Raw genomic sequence first — 20,898 nt, 5'->3', positions numbered from 1 at the left:
AGAAAACGATGCAAGCTGAAAGGGCAAGTTCAAATATGTCTTCCACCACAGGAGAGGCAGCCAAGGGAGCATCAGTTTCAGCATTAAGAGCTTGAATAGCAGTCAGGCAGTCCATAAAAGACTATATGATGCTTAGAGACGTACTTCTAAAACCTAATATGAGAACTTTACTTCCAACACCCTCGGTCAGATTAGTTTTTCTGTCTTCACAATCTCAAGCTCAAGATCTTCGAAATTTGGAACTTTGAAATCTACCACCTCTTTCTCCAACTCAATTGGCCTAGCTAAGTCCTTCTTTTTCAAACCAAGTAAACTTATAGCCACAACCTCCTTTAATTTGGAATTTCATGTATTCTAGTAATCGGCAAGAGACGATGATTTCCGACAAGAAACCGTTTTCTGGCAAGCAAGGGGTAGGAAAATGGGTGAAGGGATTTTCCCATTGAATAAGTTAAATGAGAGTAAGTGCATTTAGGGAGTCAAATTGAAGGCAATAATGTCATTTTACTGTTAAAGGGTATTTAGGTAATTTATATTTTAAATTTTAAATGAGTTAAATAGGATTAAGGAATTTAAGTAAATTTTATCATTTGATTAACAAAAAACGGATAACTTGTAATTTTGAAAGTGGGTGCCATATATTTTATGGTATAATAATAGGTGATCATTAGTTTCACTCCAATAATATTAGACGAAATGTAAAAACTTTTAATAAATAAATTAAAGATATTAAACAAAAATTTTGTTCTACCCTAAAACATATTTTTTTCTTTAAAGTGTAACTATGTAAGAGATGCCTGATGAAATACCGTTTTTCACCCATGTTTTTCAATTCTCAAACAAAAGGAAAACCATGGAAACCGAAACTCCCTAGCACAGGCAAAATCAATTCCTAATTCCTATCTGTTTTAGAAACAATATTTATTGTTCCAGATATGTGTCTGCCACATTTTAGGATCAAATGAGATAGTGGTACCCATAACGTATGGATTGGGTGATTTTATTTAGATGCCTGGGTAGCTATGGGTCACCTTATCAACTTTTTTGACACTACATAAGTTTACATTGATTGTATCTTTTTATTTGTTTTGTTTTTGATGAATATGCATGTATCATATCACTTGGCTTGTTTATTGAAATGGATCCTCTATCATTTCTCGTTTGGGTTTTCTAATTGCTTTCTACTTCTCTCAGCTGGTTTTCTTTATGATATAATGAAGAATTTTATTCCTTTTATCTTTAAGGTCAGTCTCTGTGGGGTTAAGTGAATGTGAAAAACTCTGAATCCATTGCTGGAAAAGAAATCGCTCTGCTTATAATTCTGTACAGCTTTGATCTTGTATGGGATATATACTGATGTAGGACCAAGAACTATAAAAATGAGTGATGCAGACCTGCTATTACAACTATTAATATTATGATTCAAATGGCAAAGATGGGACCATCAATCTTCATGGGGTTTTGTCATGTAACTGCTATCTTGTTTCACCCAGAACTTACTGTATCATTAAAGCATGTGTATGCACTCTGTTTATAGTAGATGAGAAGTTAGTGTTTTGAGACAAATGTGTAGTATATAGTAATGTGATGCTATGATTGTCTCCACTTCAATTCAAGAATCAAATGGTGGTTGATGTAACTATTCTTTCTCTCCATGACTTGAATTATTGTAGCCTAATTTGAAAATGGATTCGCACTGACGTATTTGGGAGGGTGACCTGAATGATCCATTTTCGAGATTTGTGCTGCAGGCAGAGGGCTTGGGTTGACAGGGCAGTACAATACGACTAGACCTGATGAATCGACCCAGTTATCCGTTTGGAGGCTATATATATGTACTTTATGGTTGCCTACGAAGTCTTTTTTTTTAATTATTTTTTGAGAGAATTGAGGATTTTTTTTATTTAAGGTTTGAGTGAGAGTTGTTGTAATGTTATTCTTAACTATTGAGTGAGAGTTCTTCATTGTTTGTTTCTTTTGTATAGCAAAAAACTCCTCCACTTCACTCGTACACCTAGTACACCACATACCAATTATGTGAGCCACATTAAATCTTTGTTTGTTTTTTTCTTTGTTCTTGTTTCAAATTGTGATTTTTGTGGTGTTCGTTTTGACACTCCTCACAATGAATTGAGACAAACTGGGTTGTACCCCATGAGTAGAGCTTAGAAAGGCACTTAAGATGAACCCTCAGACAAGAAGTCACAGGGAAAAAGGGGGTTACAGTGGTATAGCTTTGTCGCATCTGCTTCTCTGTTGCTGTAGTGTAGATTGAATGATGAGGAAGTTTCACTTTGCTTTCATAATCAGTGAGAAACTAATGACTATTTGGAAAAGCAGAGGAGCAATTAAATCATCTTTCATCTCCCTATCAAAATTCCAACCATAAATGCAAGCAAGAAAAAGGACTGAAACTGGAGTTCTATTATTGAAGACGTTGAGATGCACTTTTCAGTTTTTTGTATCTATAATTATTGGAGAGCAAGTTGTTCCTACCAGAAAAAGTTTGGGGAACCTGTGGTGGTCAGCCATGGAAATTGAGATTTGAGAAAATAACTAGTTTTAACTCCAGAAGTTTCTACATTCAAACCTTCCTCTGAGCATTAAACTTGATAAAATTAGGATTTCTTTTCTGACTTTTTGCTGAGAAAGACAATTAAGAGGGAGCCAAACTACATAATAGGGACCCAAGAAGTAAAAGCCTATGGAGTTTTTAGGCAAAAACATGTGGATCTGTGAACCATTTCATAATGAAATTTCGTTGTCTTCTTGAAATATCCATTATTTTCTCTTGTGATAGATTGGCTTTAAGACCTAATTTTAGTTGTGAACTTGTGATCTTGAATTGATTGGTTTTAATAATCACCTTATCAAAAACCTAGTTTCTCTAAGAAAGGTGTTTTGGCCACTTCCTGGGTTTGGGAATACACCCGTGACCCCAACTGACTGGTGGGTCTTGAGGGGATGGTGTGACTGCACAGAAAACCTTTGAAACTTGAACCCATTTTTGACTAGGGAACGGAATATAATTTAAGAAGTTCTAACAATGGTGATCACTTGGGAAATTTCTGTTTCTGTTTCTGTCGTCGTTTTTAGGGTGTTAAAGAATCTGAATCCATTGAATTTTTCATCCATTTTTTTTTGGGGGTGAAGGTTCTGGCTTTTCAAAAGCAAGCTAAAAGTTAAATCAATGAAACTGATTGTGGGATCTACTGGAAATTAATGTTTTGAATTCAGAGCAATACTAATAAGTTTTGCGTTCTATATATGAAATCATCATCAGGTAAGAAAGAGATTTTGCATTTACACCGGTTAAGTCAAGATGCAGTTGTGCATAGCTTGGTCAAGGCCAAAGGAATCTAAGTCTGAAATTCTGAGACCAGAATGAAACAGGACTGCTCAGATCAATGACACTCTGAGAAAGGGTTGAATTAATCGTCTCTTCTACTCTTCTTCTTCTCCAGAGTGCAGAACTGAGGTCGTCTTTCTCATCGTCATGATTTTTGACTTTGTATCCATACGAAGACAGATTTTAATTATGGTCAGAACGTACCTAGTCGGAGACTCGGAGCTCGTATAGGTGAGTGAGTTTTCGATGAAATTATTGTCAAAAAGTGTTCGATGAAATGTCTGTGTGAAACACCAGGTGTCACTATCCGTCGATGTGCTCTACCATTTCTCTGTAGCGTTTTGTTGACGTCATCTTCACGCATGTACGTAAGATTATAAGCTCCACCCATCTCTCAGATTTCTTATTTTATCTTAAACTTCCATAAGACCATCAGAGGGTTAAGTAGTATGAGCATCACATAAAATGGTGTTGGGTTATGATGTCTTTTATTCTGTCTTGCATTAATGGATTGATTTCGAAAGGTTTTAGGAATGAATCCAATTTATCTTAATCTGCACTTCTGCGGAGCCCCAGTCAAGTAACTAACAAGTCCTCGTAGATTTTGGAAGAAATTTATTACAGACACCATATACATAACCAGCCGTTACAACCTTGACCCATCAGTCATTATTAGAGGTGCTGGTGTTAGAACAGAAGCTGCTATATATATATCTCTCAGGATGAACCCTGGCCATGCAATGGTTACCACACAAAACAACAAAAGCAATAATTACCACCTTTATAACCATATTTTCTCCTAATTCTTCCTCTGAATAATTGTTTTTGACTTCTCTTCCTGTTCCCCAACTCCATGATGCAGACCCAAACATAGAGTCATCACTGATCATTGATTAGATTCCTGCAACACATTCCCGTGGGATGACGGGATAGCGGGATCTGTCGGCGCAGTAATCGTAGATCATGTGGTTCAGGCGGACCCATCTGTACCTTCTAGCTTGAATTGCATCAAGTTGCTGATAAGCAGGGCCTTCCCACCAGTTTCTGGGGTTGGAAGCACAGGTTGCAGGGCCTGGGACAGAGCAGCCCTCAATGTCGAAGTCCTTATAGTAAGCAAAGAAAGGTGCTTTGCTCCAATCGATCTTCTCAAGACCACCCCTTGTGGCCCAGTTATCTGCTTCCCACAGAGTAGAATACACTCCCATGGGTTGGAATCTGGGGTAGGGAATCCCTCTTGCTTCATTATTTTTGTAAACCCTGATAGGTATTTCATCGACATAGAACCTGCAACCAGATCCACCATTGTTTCCCCAGTTAGATACATATATTACTAATACTTCTTATTTGTATGGTGTTACTGTTTTAATTTTATTTAACTTACACGACATGGTGGTGATTCCAGAGGATGGAGTACGTATGGAATTCTGCAGATGGGTCGAACCAGAGGTTGATCCTCTGTTCTCTGTCTCCTTTACCATGAACATACACATTGGTTTGGACTGTGTATGGCTGCCCAGTCCGATTCCCCAAGAACTCGAAATCCAATTCGTCACGCATAGCGTTTGTGTTTGAATTCATCTGCAGAAGAAAGAACGAAAAGGTAAGAAAGCTAGCTTCATACATATATATACTTGAAAGCAAAGAATTATGTACATAGAAGGCAGTGACTGTGCCGGCCGAGTCCCCAGGAATGAGTTTGATCTTCATGCTGACTCGCCCAAACAAGTATTGCTTCTTTGACACAAACCCACAACCTGGAAATCAACTAAATTTAGATGAATCCATCTCTTGTGTATGTGTGTATGATAATTGATGTAGTAAGTTAAAGATAAAAAATGGAAAACCTGAAATTCGGTCAAGGACCAGTTGGATGGCCATGCCTCCATTGATTTGCCTGATATGGGAATCAGACCAAGTGACACGGAAGTCTTGAAGGAAGGTAGCTGGCCGAGCCCATGGTAGTGAAGGTGCCCATGAAAGGAGATGAAGCACAAGGAAAAGAGTAGCAGATGTTAAGGAGGTCCGTACGGCCATGGTTGTGAATGTATGTGGAGCCAATGAAGGAGAAAAAGAAATATAAAAGAGTGTATTCGATTTGATTTGTTTCTGAGGCAAGTAGAGTAGTGACTGGGTCTTTATATAGTAGTAGAGAGCGACCTGAGAAGTGAAGCAGACCTCTTCTATTATATTCAAAGTGAAAGCACCTGTGACAGCTTTGGTTCTAGGCCAGCTTAGAGCAAGCCCGTCTCTGGTCCCCCTTTCCCTCTCCATTGTCTTACACTTTTCTGGGTTTTTCTCTGTTCACTCATTATCCAAAATCTCACTCCAAATATGTTTAGTGGGCACTGTTCAATGCAGATTTTGAGATTTTATAGTTATCCATCTCTCCCTCTCAAGATCAGGTTTTTTCCACCCCTCATTTTTAGATAAGAAAAAGAGAGTCAAAATGTGAATCTTCGTAGGGAGAAGGTCATTCCTTCCATGGCTTCTGATACACAAAAAATGGGGTCACCAATAGTATATATATAGTACAACCCAAGACCTTACAAGATGGTTAGAATGTTATTTGACAACTTTATGATGGTTAGGAACTAAAATGCTGCTCTCCTCATGAATTGGGGTTGAGGTCTTGAGGATGGACTGGTTGGGTCCCTTGCACCAACAGAAGCTGCGTGGCATGAAAAACCAAACCACCAAGCAAAATCTTCAATGCTTCTCCCACTTTGCTTTGGTCTACGTGTACGTCGTAGATTATAATCTCTTGCCAATGCGCATTGGAATGCCATTTTGCTTATAAATCATGTGAGAAAGGGATTTGCATTTACACCGGTTAATTCAAGTCAAGATGCAGTTGTGAGATTCTGAGACCAGTACGAAACAGGACTGCTCAGATCAATGACTCCATGAGAATGGGTTGAATTAATCGTCTCTTCTTCTTCTTCTTCTTCTGCAGAGTGCAGACCTGAGGTCGTTTTTCTCACCGTCATGATTTTTTAACTTTGGATCCATACGGAGGCTAAGATTTTAATTCTAGTCAGAACGTACCTCGTCGGTGGTCGTATAGCGGAGGGAGTTTTCGATTAAATTATAATAAAAAAGTGTTCGATGAAATGTGTGAGTGAAACACCTGGTGTCACTGTCGACGTCTTCTGCCATTTCTTTGTTGCGTTGTTGCCGTCATCTTCACGCATGTACGTAAGATTATAAGCTCCACCCATCTCTCAGATTTCTCATTTTATCTTAGACTTCCATAAAGCCATCCGAGGGTTAAGTAGTATGCGCATGACAAAAAATGGTGCTGGGTTATGATGTATTGTATTCTGTTTTGCGTTAATGGATTGATTTGGAAGTTTAAGGAATGAACCCAATTTATCTTAAGCTGCAGAGACCCAATCAAGTAATTAACAAGTCCTGTAGATTTTGGAAGAAATTTTATACAGACGTGACAGGGAGATTTACCACACTATATGCATAACCAGCCTTTACTACCTTAACCCATTCCCCATTATTAGAGGTGCTGGTGCTAGAACAGAAGCTGCTATATACCTCTCTGGATAAACTCTGGCCATGCAATGGTTCCCACCACAACACAACAAAAGCAATAATTACCACCTTTATAACCTTATTTTCTCCTTAATCTTCCTTTGAATAATTGTTTTTGGCTTCTCTTCCTGTTCCCCAACTCCATGATCCAAAGATAGAGTCATCACTGATCATTGATTAGATTCCTGCAACACATTCCCGTGGGATGACCCATCTGTACCTTCTAGCTTGAATGGCATCAAGTTGCTGATAAGCAGGGCCTTCCCACCAGTTACTGGGGTTGGAAGCACAGGTTGCAGGGCCTGGGACAGAGCAGCCCTCAATGTCGAAGTCCTTATAGTAAGCATAGAAAGGTGCTTTGCTCCAATCGATCTTCTCAAGACCACCCCTTGTAGCCCAGTTATCTGCTTCCCACAGAGTAGAATACACTCCCATGGGTTGGAATCTGGGGTAGGGAATTCCTCTTGCTTCATTATTTTTGTAAACCCTGATAGGTATTTCATCGACATAGAACCTGCAACCACATCCACCATTGTTTCCCCAGTTAAATACAAATGTTAGTAACTTTTTTTGTGTATGGTGTTAAGGTTTTAATTTTATTTGAACTTACACGACATGGTGGTGATTCCAGAGGATGAAGTAAGTATGGAATTCTGCAGAGGGGTCGAACCAGAGGATGGAGTAACTATTTTGCATTTACCGGTTGCCTTGCATTAGAGCTTTAATTTCTGGCAAAGAGAAAAGGCTCAGTAAGACCTTAGAAATGAGTGGGTATAGCTAAAATAGGTATTACAACTGGGTTTGAATCACTTAAATATTACAGATTTGATCTCAGTCATTTATTAGATATAATTCACGTTTCAACTTCTAATGGTGCACTACTGTGCACAACAGACGATTTTTTTTATCAGTGAAGGAGACCTCTTCTATTATATTCAAACTGAAAGCACCTGTGACAGCTTTAGTTTTAGGCCAGCTTATAGCAAGCCGTCTCTGGTCCCCCTTCCCCTCTCTCACTGTCTAAATTTTTCTGGGTTTTCCTCTTGTCACTCATTATCCAATCCTCAGTTCAAGTAGAATGCATTTTTAGTGGGCACTGTTTAATGCAAATTTGGAATTTTTTAACTTATCCATCTCTCCCTCTCAAGATCGGTTTTTTTCCACCCCACTCATTGTTAGATAAGAAAAAAAGGTCAAAATATGTGAACCTTACATAGGGAGAATGTCATTCCTTCCATGGCTTCTGATACACATAAAAAATGAGGTCAGCAATACTATATATAGAGTACAACCCAAGACCTTTCAAGATGGTTAGAATGTTATTTGACAACTTTATGATATGATGGCAGCGCTAAATGCTGCTCTCCTCATGAATGGGGGGGGGGGGGGGGGGGGTTTGAGGATGAACAGGTTGGCCCAGTAAGAGCATCATTTGGTACTCCATCATTGGGTCCCTGCACTGTTGGAGTGGGCCAAAAAATAATAATGATCATGCAATCAATAGAAGCTGAGTGGCATGAAAGAACCAACCACCATGCAAAATCTTCAATGCTTCCCCCACTTTGCTTTGGTCTACATGGACCATATAATCTCTTACCAATGTGTATTGGAATGCCATTTTGATTTTGCATATTTGGTAAAGCATGTTTTCAATCCATGTATGTTGGATTAGCTATCTAAACCCAAGTGGTTAGATGAGTTGGTAAAAATCAACACCTCATAAGTAAGAAGTCACGCGTTCTACTCTTCTTGACACCAAGGGTTTGTGTTGGAAACATGACTCGGGTTTCTTAATTCGAATAAAATTCCTCTTTAAATCTCTATTTTAATTATATTTATTTTCTCATATTTTTTTATATTAGTTTCTTAATAAGTTTAAGATTAGTTTATCTTCTTGTTTTTGTATTTCTTCTCTTACTTAGATTGTAACAATAAATACCTCATTGGTTCTTATAAATGAAAAATACCTTCTCAGTAATAATTTTTTCGATTTCCAACCGTTCGTACCCCTCCCAGTTTTCTGAGAATGCATGGACAGCAAGGCATTGGTATCACAATAGAATCCAAAAACTTGACAACCCATTGCCCATAGGGATGTGAAAGTGAGTGAGGGAGAGAGGTCTATAATTTGACCCATTAAGAATATCCTAAGAGATCAACAATTTCTTTGATGGAAACGTTTTTACTTACAGTAAATCAATTTTCAAAACCTTTGCTGGAGTCATCAAAAGATTTCTTTCTTTACAACAGATGCTTTGCTTTGGACAGAGACTTTGATCAAATGGTTTTGAAAATGTTATTAAATCCTGAGAGAGGAGAGAGAATCTCTCTCTTTCCCTTAACCCATTCATGAGTACAAGCTATATTGGGCTTTAGAGAAGGGAAACCTTATACGTGTGTGGAGGGTAAAATGAATGCAAACACAATAATTTATACAATCAAATATGCATCAAAACTTAGAAAGAAAGCACTCCTTTGGAAGGTTGTTTTGGAATCTCTTCTTGTCTTGGCAATAATCGTAGATGAGATAATACTTCCTGACCCATCTGAACAGCCTTCTCTGACTTGGTGTCAAAGCACTCATCCTGGCTTTGTTCCACCAATTGTTAGTGCTATCAGCCCTGCAAAACCTTGCATTTCCTTTCCAGATACAAGCATCTATGGTATAATTTCCGAAGGAGGCTATGAAGGGTCCCTTGGACCAGTCTGTCTTGGCACGCCCACCATTTGTTGCCCAACTATCACCATTCCATAGTGTAGCTTTGATGCTCATCGGCTGCCACCGAGGAAACCCCACACCCTTATCTGCATGGTTTTTGTACACTCTAATGGGTACCCCGTCCACCTTGAAGCTACAAGAGATGGGAGCAGGTTAGCTTCATTAATTACTATCTCAGAATTCTTCAAGACTAAAAGGAAACTGAGTTTGATCTCAGTTTCTAGAAGTCCTGACATGAAAACAGTTAATATAGAATGTAAGTAGTCTAATGCAAAGACTGTAAGACTTGAGCACAAAGTTAGCTTGTAAAGAGACTTAAGGTGTAATTTTAACGAGTTTTTAAGATGTATAAGACACTGATTTTTTGAAAAGAACTTACATAATTTGGTGAAGATTCCATAAGATTGAATAGGTGTGGAAGCCTTTTGTTGGATCAAACCATAAATGGATCCTTTCCTCCCTGTCATCAAACCCATCAGCAAATACATTTGTTTGAACAATGTAGGGCTGCCCAGCCACATTGCCAAGGAACTCGAAATCTATCTCGTCCCGATTCGGTTGATCTGAGCTCATCTGTGGGCATATAGGAACTTGGGTAAAACTCATCCTTAAATGCTAGCTAGCAGTTACCATAATATTAATTATGTCCAGTTGTGGAGGAAAAGAAGAACTAGAACCAAGAGTAACTTACATAAAATGCCACAACTGTGCCAGCCGAATCCCCTGGTACCAGCTTGATTTGCATGTTGATCTCTCCAAATAAAAACATATCATTTGAAGCAAAACCAGAACCTATACAGGGAAGGATTAAAACAGTAAGGACATACAGAGAAACATGCAGCACTAGACGAATTGGCTCCTTCATTGTTCTTGTTTTGTCAAAATTAATAACTTACCGGATTCTTTGTCTAGCTTCAAGCTTCTCATTCTCCCATCAGCAGAAGTGTTTACATGATTAGGAGACCATATGACATAGAAATCATTATTGAAATCCCCAGTAGAAACGAGAGAAGAAAGTGAAATTTTGATAAGGTTAACAAGAAGAAGTCCAATGAAGAAAGAAATTCTGCAGTTCTTGGTCATGGCTAAACTGGCTGCTTCTATTAGTACTATTACATAGGAAGGTTGAGAAAGAGGAGAGAGACAAGGTTTATATAGGTAATGCATGTTGAGACTCTGAGACAAGAAAGCTGTGAAACTGCAAGGAAAAGCAAGGAAGGTTTGTTAAAGCAAGCATACCTTTAGTAGGAAGCAAAGGAATGTTGGGCTGTTAGCATCTGACCTCTGTACTTATGGTATAAGGGATTAATTTAATATTTCTAAATGATTCGCCCACAAATTTGGCTTTAATTTAATTAATACTATATATTTGCACCGACCTTTTGACTTGTGGGGCCTAAGGATAAGGAATAAGAGATCCAATTTTGGCTTGACATAAGAAGCATAACAGTTCATGACAGCGTTTTCTGAGTAATTACTTGCATCAACTCCACTAAGAAAAATGAGCTCAATTGATTAAATTTCTTGTTTATGCATGGAATTATATACCAAGCTTTGATCATAATCCCCCTCGTGGTGTAAAGTTCAGAAAGTGGGCAACTAGGATTACTTGGTCTTTCAAACTTCCTATTATACAGCAAGAGAAGGAAGTTTTTCATTTTATTCTTTCTTCCCTCTGATGCTCTTCATGGCTTCATTTTGTCAATATGTTCTCACAGGGCAGGCCAGGTTTGGTCGAGTCTGGGCTGCAAGGAATTGGGTTTTAAGAATCTTTAATGGGTGAACTGGCAGATTCATGTTGGATTGGAGTCGGCTTTAACCGATCCTGATACACTTTATCTTACTGCTGATTCACCTAGATGCATGGAAGCCCTAAAATTCAGTCACAGTTGATTGAAAGTCCCTCAAATACCCTCTTAGTTATCAATGTGAGCACTTCGCTTTCATCATCAAGCCTTGCTCGTTGAATTAGTTTGTAAAAACAGATATTTCAAGGAAACCAAACACAACTGTCCACATAGTGGAACACTTTTTATTCTTTGCCTGAGTATGGCAACAGTTAACATACAGCATATCCTTTACAGAACTTTCATGTACAATTTATTCACAGACACATTACTCTCCATGACCAGGAGATACCAGGCTACTCAAGAGGACACTGTTTTACTCCTTCCACTGAAATACATAAACATGGAACATAACCAGAATAATGTTCCTCTTTGTTTGGATCTAGTTGTGAAAAGAGTGTTGGCTACAGATTAATGGTCACCTCAAGTGGTGAATCTCCCTTATCAACAACAAATGTCTTTGTGGTAGTAGCCTGTGCGAGGGTAACATCAATGGTGTACGTCCCATGAAATCCTCTAAATCTGAACTTTCCTTGATCGTCAAGGTGCCCATTAGCATGGGACAACCATTCCTCCTTGAGAGAGACGAACCTTTTGCCAGCTGCATTAATGCTACCTTCTGCATCAACTAGATGTGAATTTTCACGGCTCATAAAAAGCTCCCAGAATCCCCAGAGCATGATACCCTCAACAGCAGGATGAGCAAAGGCTTCTCGGAGCATAGTCTCCAAATCATCAGCTCTTACATATTCATTTATTGAAGAAACATCTAGTTCTGTGAACCATATTGGAAGACCAAGTACCCCTAACTTGTCCAAGGCAGAGCAAACAATAGGTCCAACTGGACTATCTATATGTCCTTGAATTCCAACCCCTCCCACAGGTGCACCTTGTTGTTGCAGATCAAGAATTTGTTCAATGTACTTCTCAGGCAAGGATCTGGTGTCACATCCATCCTCAACATGATAATCATTCACAAATAAGGTGGCAGATGGGTCCAATTGGCGAGCTGTCTTGAACATGGATGCTCTTATGTCTTTGCCTAATCTGTCCTGGTAGAAAGAGCCATGCAACATCTCATTATTGACATCATAATGTCTGAACTTATCCTTGTACCTAGTGAGAAGACCAGTAAGTCTATTCTGAACGGCTGTCATCAAGTCATTTTTGTTTAATGATTTGACCCATGACTGGACGGCGCCGTCTACTTCCCAAAAGATGCAGTGACCTCTGCACTCTATGTTATGACTCTTACACAAATTCAGAATTGCATCAGCATCCTCGTAATTAAGGTTACCTTGTTGTGGCTCTGTCCAATACCACTTCAACTCATTTCCAAACACAGCCCAATTGAAATTTTTTGCTAAGAAATTGACGAAGTCTTCATTGTCTATATTTGTTCTATTGATACATGACCCCATGGGGAAGCTATTTTGTGTTTGCCTGATTCTCACGGATAACCCAGGCAAACTCTTGGCATCAGCTCCTGTAAACTTCAGGATAACATCACGCTTCCGTATCTGCAAAGAAACTCAATTTGAATTAGTTAAGATGACGAAGCAGTTAACAGATTCTTTTTGAGTTTTAGGAGGGATTCACCCAGCCAATTACAAGGTCTTTTCAAGAAAGAGAATGAAATTATATTCAACATTGATACCAAAACATGATCAGTGTTTTAAAAGTTCTCTAACATTCTAAAATCCTACTTGTGTTAAACATAAGTCACCAAGCAATAGTTTTATGTGTAATATATATATATATATATATATATATATATATATATATATATATATACAGACAGAGAGAAGGGGGGGGGGGGGGGAGAGGCAGAGAGAGAAATTATATTCAAACTTGATGCCAAAGTATGAGCAATGTTCTTAAAAGTTCTCCAGCACTCTAAAGTCTTGCTTGTGTTAAAAGTCACCAAGCAAAATATATATCAATGAGTTTTAAACTAAGATTACCTTATCAATGTTCCGCTTCAAATATTTAAATCTCGCTTGCCTGTCAACTGGGAAAATTTGAAGTCCAGCTACCATCAAATCAACACCTGAAGCAGGACCTTGAAAATATACCATAACTTTGGATGGTTGCTTCTCAATTCTAAAAGACCCCCCAATTTCATGCCATCTTTCATCATTAACTTCAACTTGACCTCCGTTGACCCACTGGTTGTCCACGCTAAGTGCAACATTCACATTCTGAGGAGTGGTCACTCCTGGACCAACACGAACCCAAGCAGAAACTTGATATGTCAGATAGAGCTTTAGCTTATCTGTGATCATGTGAGCTGGGCCCATCCAGGTTTGCGTTCGATTGGTCACTAGGATGTACCGGCCACTAAGAGGTTCATGGGGACCAAGGGAATCTCTTGCCATTGGAGGAAGCAAAAGTGGTGAGCCACTACTGACACTCATAGTACAATTACCCAGAGCAAACCACCCGTTAAGACCATCACTAAGACTGCTGTTTTCCACTATATTGACTCCAAAATCAGCACTCTACAGAAGAAGAAAAAATAATAAATGAATAAATGGACAAACTAATAAACAAAAATTTTGGAATACTTAAGTAGCAGGACCTTCTAAACTAAAAATCTAGTAACACAGGAAAATAATATTCAAAGAATATCTTTTAAACTCCAGACAATTAGGAAGAGAAAAGATAAAAGGTGCATTTAGTAGAAGGTTAACACATTAAAGGCAAACCTCAATAACTGGAGGAGGTGAAGGAGGGACTTTTGCTGCATGTTTTACAATTAAACTATTCAAAAGAATATCAGTGCCTGGAGGTGGCCCTTCGAAATAAATGACGACTCTTGACGGGGAACCATTTAGGAGGAACTTTCCCTGCATCTGTACCCAATCTTTATCTGATGCCTGCGAGCTGTAAAAGCAACCATCTTCTCTTCAGCAATTTGAGAAAAAAACTAAGGGAGCAGCTCTAGAACAAATGATGTCAGTAAATGATGCTTTTATGAACTTTAATAACAGATTGTGATTAGTGATTACAGAAGACCTGGTTCAACAAGAATATCAAATAATTGTAACGGCTATGATAGAAATTAAACAAGGAATCAAACAACAGAATGCTAACCTGGCAATGCCTATATATTGTTCACGCTGGTTTTGTGCTTGGACCCATAAAGTAGCACGTACATCAGCATTAGTAACATTATTCCCGAATATCCGAACAACTGCAGTGATCTCATAAGCAAGCTTCCTTTGCACCCTTCCAGTGATCTCTTGCTGAATCCCATTCCAACTCTGGGTGCGTTCAGTTGCAGAGGCAAAGAAATTTCCAGACAATGGCCGTATATTTCCATCTCCTATAGAATCATGTATTAGAACCTTGCAACCTCTCCCAGACCAGTTGTCAAGGCCATTATCGAAACGAGGGTTCAGTATAATGTTCTCATCATCAGCAAAGCACTTCGTGGGTGCACCCTTCCGAGATAAGGATTAAAACATATCTTAGAGCAACGCATAACTTCAAATAGCTTAAAAATAAAAGTTTTGCAGACATTTATTAGAAGAAAAATAACCAAAATAAAGGAGCTAATTTAGGCCAAAGCTTTCAATAACTGTTTTGATGTAGATCATATGAGCTTCTACGCCAACATATAAGTTATGAAATGAAGAAAAGAAAATTTTGTGACTTGACTTGGGCAGTATGTGATATTTTTTGACATTTCAGTATGACCCCACACATTGGATCCTCAAATATCCCACACACTAAAGCATCTTCTTGAAAAACAATGAAGTTGGAAAGGATGGCTAAACAAACAGATACCTCATGCTCTTCGAGACTGGAACAGGAAACAGAAACAGAATTTATGAGCACATCTACTCCAGGGCCAGGTCCTTCCAAATAAAACACAACCCGTTTGGGCATGGTTGCTAGTGAGAATGTGCCCTCCAACTTCTCCCACTGGTCCTTAGTCACAGAGGTTGTGGAGTAGACAAAAACACTATTAAAATGACTTGAGATGAGAAGTCATTGCATATGAAAAGGAAATTTAATACCTTCCAACAAACAAATAGCTAGTGGTTGAGTCTGGGTACTCAAGTCTTAGTGTTGCTTGGACTCCAGTGGAACCATGTAGAGGCCCCAGTACTCTAACACAAGCTGAAACATTATAAGTGGAGCCAGGTGAAACTCTGACTGTGATATCTTGTTCCAAGCCTTGCCAGCATTCCTTCCGATTTGTGATAACAGCATATCTCCCACCTGAATTTGCAGAGACCCCATTGAGGTAACCTGACTCTCCTGAAACAACATAACCATCACAGCAATTGGGGTGCCAAAACTGCATGCCTTGCGAGAAGTCAGAGTTCAGGATGATGTTGTCATCGGGGTTCTCACAAGAATCAATCTTGATCTCTCTCATTTTCTGCCATGGAGAATAACGACTGTCTTATTCCAAATAAAGGTTGCCATGAAGAAGCAGGAAAAAAAAAGACATTTGAAATGTGGAACAGATGCAGCCAAGCAAGTCAATAGTGGAAACTGTTCAGCCAAAACAGAGTATTGGCATTTAGATTTATATAATCTCAACTTGGAAGTGAGATGCCCATCAGTTCTGAAGTTATCCTTCAGTTGCAGGAGAGGTGGGAAAGTATAAGAAAAGGGAGCAACCAGTCCTAGTTTGCTGTGGAACTCCACAAATTAAGTGTCAACTTGTAAAGGATTTAAAGTTGAATAGGAGGCAATGAAGGTTTCTAAATGATTCCTGGAATGTTTGGGATAGAGGAAGTCCACCTGATTGGATTGAACATACTAAATTAAGACATGAAACCTTTTGACTGATGGGATCTATAGCTGCAGCACCGCAGAACATCTAGATCATTTGTGAAGACATTGACAATGCAGTGATATAATAAACTGTACATCAATCTGAATAAATGCAATTTAATGACAGATCCTCGTATCTTGCTTGTCCCTGAGGAAGGATGTTGCGGCCTTCACTAGAAGTGCCGTGCACTAGGTGGCAGGATTATAGATTTAATATAGGGTTGGACATGCCATTGCCCACACTAAAGAGTATTTAGGAGGCCTTAGTATGGATTCCATATTAGGCATACCAACAACACCTGTCTCCAGCTCCATTAGGATTTCCTGTTCCTGGTTGGGCACTGGTAGGTCACATGTCATGCTCTAGATCTAGCTCAGTTACCAAGGCTTTCTGGTTCAAAAATCCCAGGACAGCAGTTGGCTGAGCAAGTTTTTTTCTGCCCAGGAGGAAGTTTGGAAATATTGGAAGCATCTAATGCTAAGTATAAAGCAGCAGCCGATCAGCACCACCAGTTTAACATTTTCAAAGAGCGAGAGTCGTTTTTCTTGTAGGAGGGTTTCCATTTGGGTCTCATAACAATCTGAAACCTAAGAAGCATGGACCTTAAAGGAATTAACAGAAAATTAATGACAATGCTTATGTGGTGGATCTTCCTTCAGACATGGGTGTTCTGAAGACCTTCACTATTGAGGAGCTACATAAGTACTTTCTACTTGGGGGTATCACTTAATCCAGATGATAACTCGAGGATGAGTTCTCCTCAAGTAGGAAGGACTTATGTAGTGAGGGTTTCCCGAAAATTCCTAAATCATTTGGACCAGCAGAAGTCCACATGATTGGGTTGAATATATTAACTTCCCCAATTTTTCCAGCTAAACTTCCGAGTTCCAGCATCTGTGACTTTCGTTAGGATGGAATTATGGAAGCCATTTCTCCCCAATAGAATCATGCATTACAACCTTGCATCCACTCACAGGGTAGGCAGTATTTAATATCCCCCAATATTTCAGTATCAACCCATATTGCAATATCCCAAATTTCCCAAGTGCATATTGAGGCTTCTACTCAAAAACCAAGATAAGAAAAAGCTAAACAAATAGGTACCTCGTACTCTTTCACATTTGAACAGGAAACAGAAACAGAATCTATGAGCAGGTCTACTCCAGGGTCAGGCCCTTCCAGATAAAACACTACTAGATTAGGCATGGCATCCAATGAGAAAGTTCCCTCCAACTTCTCCCACTGGTCCTTAGCCACAGAGGTTCTGCAATAGAAAGATGCTGTTAAAATGATTTACGATAGCAAATCATCATAAAGTAAAAATATGAACTACCTTCCAACAAATAAATAGCTTGTTTCCGAGTCCAGGTACTCAAGTTTTAATGTGGCTTGAACTCTAGTGGAACCACTAAGAGGCCCCAGCACTCTAACAAAAGCAGAAACAGCATAAGTGGAGCCAGGAGAAACTCGGGTTGTGATATCTTGTTCCAAGCCTTGCCAACATTCCTTCCTGTTTGTGATAACAGCGTAACTCCCACCTGAGTTTGCTGAGACCCCATTAAGGTAACCTGATTCTCCCGAAACAACATAGCCATCACAGGAATTGGGGTGCCAGCACTGCAGGCCTTGTGAGAAGTCATAATTCATGATGATATTGTCATTGGGGCTATCATACGAATCAATCCTGATTTCTCTCACTTCCTGCAACAGTGAAACAGAGAAAAGCTAGAATCTGAAATGTGGAATACTTGTGATAACTATGTTCAACAGTCGACACTGTTCGTATAAACAAAGTAAAAATCAACCTTTAGACTCAATATAATATTAATCTGTTAGTTGGATGCCTAGCCTTTTGAAGGTTATACTTCTCATTTCTCCTCTTTTTTTTTCTTTTTGGTTGGGGGGGAGGGGGTGAACAGTCTTTGCTGTCTTGGTAAGTCAAAACAGATGAAACTCTATTCACAATCTATTGTTCAACCTCATTAGGACTGCTTCCTGTGAGTCGTAACAGAGAATGGCTTCCTCCAGATTTAGCAAGAGGTCCTTCCACGTAACCTATCTAGAAATGACAAACCCATCACAGCCAATGGGAGATGAATTTGGAAATAGCATTCTCATCCATTCTCCAGTGAGAAAGACAAAAGACCTCATAGACTTACGATACAACTGAGCTAAACAAATCCCCAAGCCATCAGTTTGTCTACATGAAATCCTGCTTTTGAACTCTTAAAAGAAACTATTGCCATTCAGTAACGAGTTCAAGTAAGTAGCTAGAAGTTAGACTACTGAAGCAGTAAACATTGACCTAAAATAGTGTTTCTCACACGTCCACAGAAAACAAATATGTCCAAAGAAAGCTGAACATTAAATAAGCTGAAGGCCATATTGAAAATGGAGACAAGTTCACAATCCACAGAGAAAGATATACCAGTTAGAAATCCACCAGGAGAAGGGGTGGAAAATAAAGGCAAAATACAATTCAAGACCAAGTGAACAAAGAACAGCCCATACCACAAAGTCGGAGCCGTCAGGATTGTTTTTCTTTGGATTCTCCATTATCTATCTGGGTTTTCAATGTAGAACTGATTTTTGTCTTGAAAGAAAGTAAGGCGACGGAAAGATGACAGGGTTACCTGAAAATGCTCTTGAGTCCGATGGGAATCGGAGATTGGAGCTGTGAAGCAGCACTTGGCGAACCTCCTCATTTTATTGGCAGTTTTGGGCGTGAAGATTGAGATTTCAAGTGAAGAAAACACGGGACCCAACCAACCAACCAAACGAAAAAAATTCAAATGAGTCGTTCAGAAGACAAGTCTGTTTCTACATCTTCTTCCCCTGTTTCACTTTTTCTGTATCTCTTTTTCTTTTTGGGAAGATGCTTCACTTTGGGTGGAGCGATACAAACATTCTAAGCTAGGCTTTGAAGTTCATAATTGTTTAAATTCCTGTGTGTCGAATTGACTTACTAACCTTCCAATAAAAATATAAGGACAATGAGAAAACTTACTAATCCAACGAAACCTTCTTCTAAATCATCTTTTTTGTCCTTTGCTTAGACTGATAATTTGCTTTTGCTTGCAGATTTGTTAACTTCATAATAGGTTGCAGTGGAGTTGGTGTTGGATATCACCGGGTGTTTTGCACAGTTATACCATTACTATTTGTGTTCCAGAGAACTTAGGTGTTTTTTTGAAATGTCAGGTCCAGAGATCCGAACGAACTGGTTTTCAGCTGGTGATGGATCTATTGGCCGTTGTTGGGTCAGTTTCAATTTTTCACGTAGAGACACAAAACACTAAATGAATGAGAGAACAAACCTGGAGATATATTCGTAATTGTTCAGCAACAGGTCATGAGCGTCAACTAGTTTAACTGGATGGGTCCGTTTTCAATTAAATGCCATTAATGATGCATAGCCAATTCTTTGTTCAATTCACCGTGTGGAGTGTGTTGTAAACTTGAATAACAGGACCAATCATCGATCCGGAAACCCTATAATAGAGTTCTTTGTATAATAGGCAAGACTCAATCTAAGGATCTGGGTTATTGAACGAATCACCCAAATGAACAAAATAAACCAAAGAGGCAAGGATCTTGTGTAAAAAAGCTGAAGACAATCACAAAGCAAGTAAGAACAAATTATCACAAAAATGAAAGAAAAAATGCAAACAACATACAAGAATTTTACATGGTTCATCAACCCATATTAGTTACACTACACGGTGAGGGATTTCACTATTTTAATTTTCAAAATAGTACAAGATTTAAGAATAATACAATACTACCTCAACTGGTGGTATCAAACCTCTTTGAAAATATCCTTCCACCCTCAAGCTCTTGAAAAAAATCCTTTTTTGCAAAATCCTTCTTGAAACTCACTAAACTCTCTCTTTTTTTTCACTGCATTTACCTCATCCAAGGCCTTCTTCATGATACCAAATACCTACTCCATGTTTAAGGCTAATAAGTGAGACCCAACAAATTCAAATTTGAGGATTTTCATCACAAACCTTACACTTTGATCTGAAAAGCTAACGTTTGACTTCAAAAACCCTAAAATATTCCGAATCTAAAATCGTGATCGATTGATTTAATCCCGATTATTGACGCAGTGGAACTATCTGAATACGTGGAACTGAAAACAGTAATTGTGAATAAAGCAGTGCATGGTAATCACTGACCATCTAACTTCCACCTCATGTTGCAGGTACCCAGTAGACGTTTGATATCTTTTCCCATCTGAGTATCAGAAGAATAAAAACTGGATAACTTCGTTTATATAACTGTTATTTAGGGAACGCTCTGTGTTTTGTTACTCTGATACAATAGAACTCCTTCAGTTTCTTCAAACTCAAAGTCGGTGATCAACACTGAGTTAGTATCATGCTTAAAAAACGAATAATAAGGATTTCGTTCTTCATCAGTTCATCAGACTTACCTACAGAAATGGCATCTCGTGAGTACTTAAACCAACTCTCACTTTGTGCGTGGGTGTGTAATCAGAAGATCCCCATTCAACTGAGAGGAGCTAAACAGATTTTGGGTTTGATTTCAAAGCCTAATTTTCAAGTTCAAATCTGTTATCTCCGGCAAAGCCCAAATATTCTCTACATTAACAAGTTTCCCAATAGTCTATCCAGTTTCC

At 38.8% G+C, this 20,898-nt stretch overlaps 3 protein-coding genes and 1 pseudogene across 7 annotated transcripts; all 4 read right to left on the bottom strand.

The window, feature by feature from the left end:
- Positions 1–3,912: 3,912 nt before the first annotated feature.
- On the bottom strand, positions 3,913–5,470 carry LOC149017674 (putative xyloglucan endotransglucosylase/hydrolase protein 7). Its single transcript, XM_089151996.1, has 4 exons — positions 5,194–5,470; positions 5,003–5,103; positions 4,731–4,927; positions 3,913–4,633 (listed from the first exon to the last, which is right to left on the bottom strand). Exons 1-4 carry the CDS (start codon positions 5,381–5,383, stop codon positions 4,243–4,245), a joined length of 879 nt encoding a protein of 292 aa, XP_089008122.1. The 5' UTR covers positions 5,384–5,470; the 3' UTR covers positions 3,913–4,242.
- A 1,599-nt stretch (positions 5,471–7,069) lies between these two features.
- Positions 7,070–7,327, bottom strand: LOC149017673 (putative xyloglucan endotransglucosylase/hydrolase protein 6 pseudogene; annotated as a pseudogene).
- Positions 7,328–9,085: 1,758 nt separating this feature from the next.
- On the bottom strand, positions 9,086–10,716 carry XTH10 (xyloglucan endotransglucosylase/hydrolase 10). The gene is made up of 4 exons (XM_089151997.1): positions 10,508–10,716; positions 10,303–10,403; positions 9,991–10,184; positions 9,086–9,744 (listed from the first exon to the last, which is right to left on the bottom strand). Exons 1-4 carry the CDS (start codon positions 10,692–10,694, stop codon positions 9,342–9,344), a joined length of 885 nt encoding a protein of 294 aa, XP_089008123.1. The 5' UTR covers positions 10,695–10,716; the 3' UTR covers positions 9,086–9,341.
- An 883-nt stretch (positions 10,717–11,599) lies between these two features.
- On the bottom strand, positions 11,600–19,824 carry LOC149017671 (endo-1,4-beta-xylanase 1-like). Of its 5 annotated transcripts, none has more exons than XM_089151994.1 (9): positions 19,571–19,824; positions 17,587–17,954; positions 17,358–17,517; positions 15,484–15,851; positions 15,251–15,428; positions 14,555–14,904; positions 14,167–14,344; positions 13,423–13,959; positions 11,600–12,978 (listed from the first exon to the last, which is right to left on the bottom strand). In XM_089151994.1, the coding sequence occupies exons 2-9, from the start codon at positions 17,898–17,900 to the stop codon at positions 11,863–11,865; spliced, it is 3,201 nt and encodes a 1,066-aa protein (XP_089008120.1). In that variant the 5' UTR covers positions 17,901–17,954; positions 19,571–19,824; the 3' UTR covers positions 11,600–11,862. The 5 variants fall into 5 exon arrangements, with proteins under 5 accessions (XP_089008120.1, XP_089008119.1, XP_089008116.1 ...); XM_089151993.1 differs by lacking the exon at positions 19,571–19,824 and adding an exon at positions 19,261–19,550; XM_089151990.1 differs by lacking the exon at positions 19,571–19,824 and adding an exon at positions 18,887–19,252.
- Between the last annotated feature and the right edge of the window lie 1,074 nt (positions 19,825–20,898).

The sequence above is a fragment of the Hakea prostrata genome, chromosome 4, assembly GCF_041222555.1.
Source record: "Hakea prostrata isolate BN-2017 chromosome 4, UWA_Hpros_2, whole genome shotgun sequence".
Taxonomy (NCBI): domain Eukaryota; kingdom Viridiplantae; phylum Streptophyta; class Magnoliopsida; order Proteales; family Proteaceae; genus Hakea; species Hakea prostrata.
The sequence above is the reverse complement of the archived record's forward strand: the minus strand, read 5'-3'. Positions and strand labels throughout refer to the sequence as shown.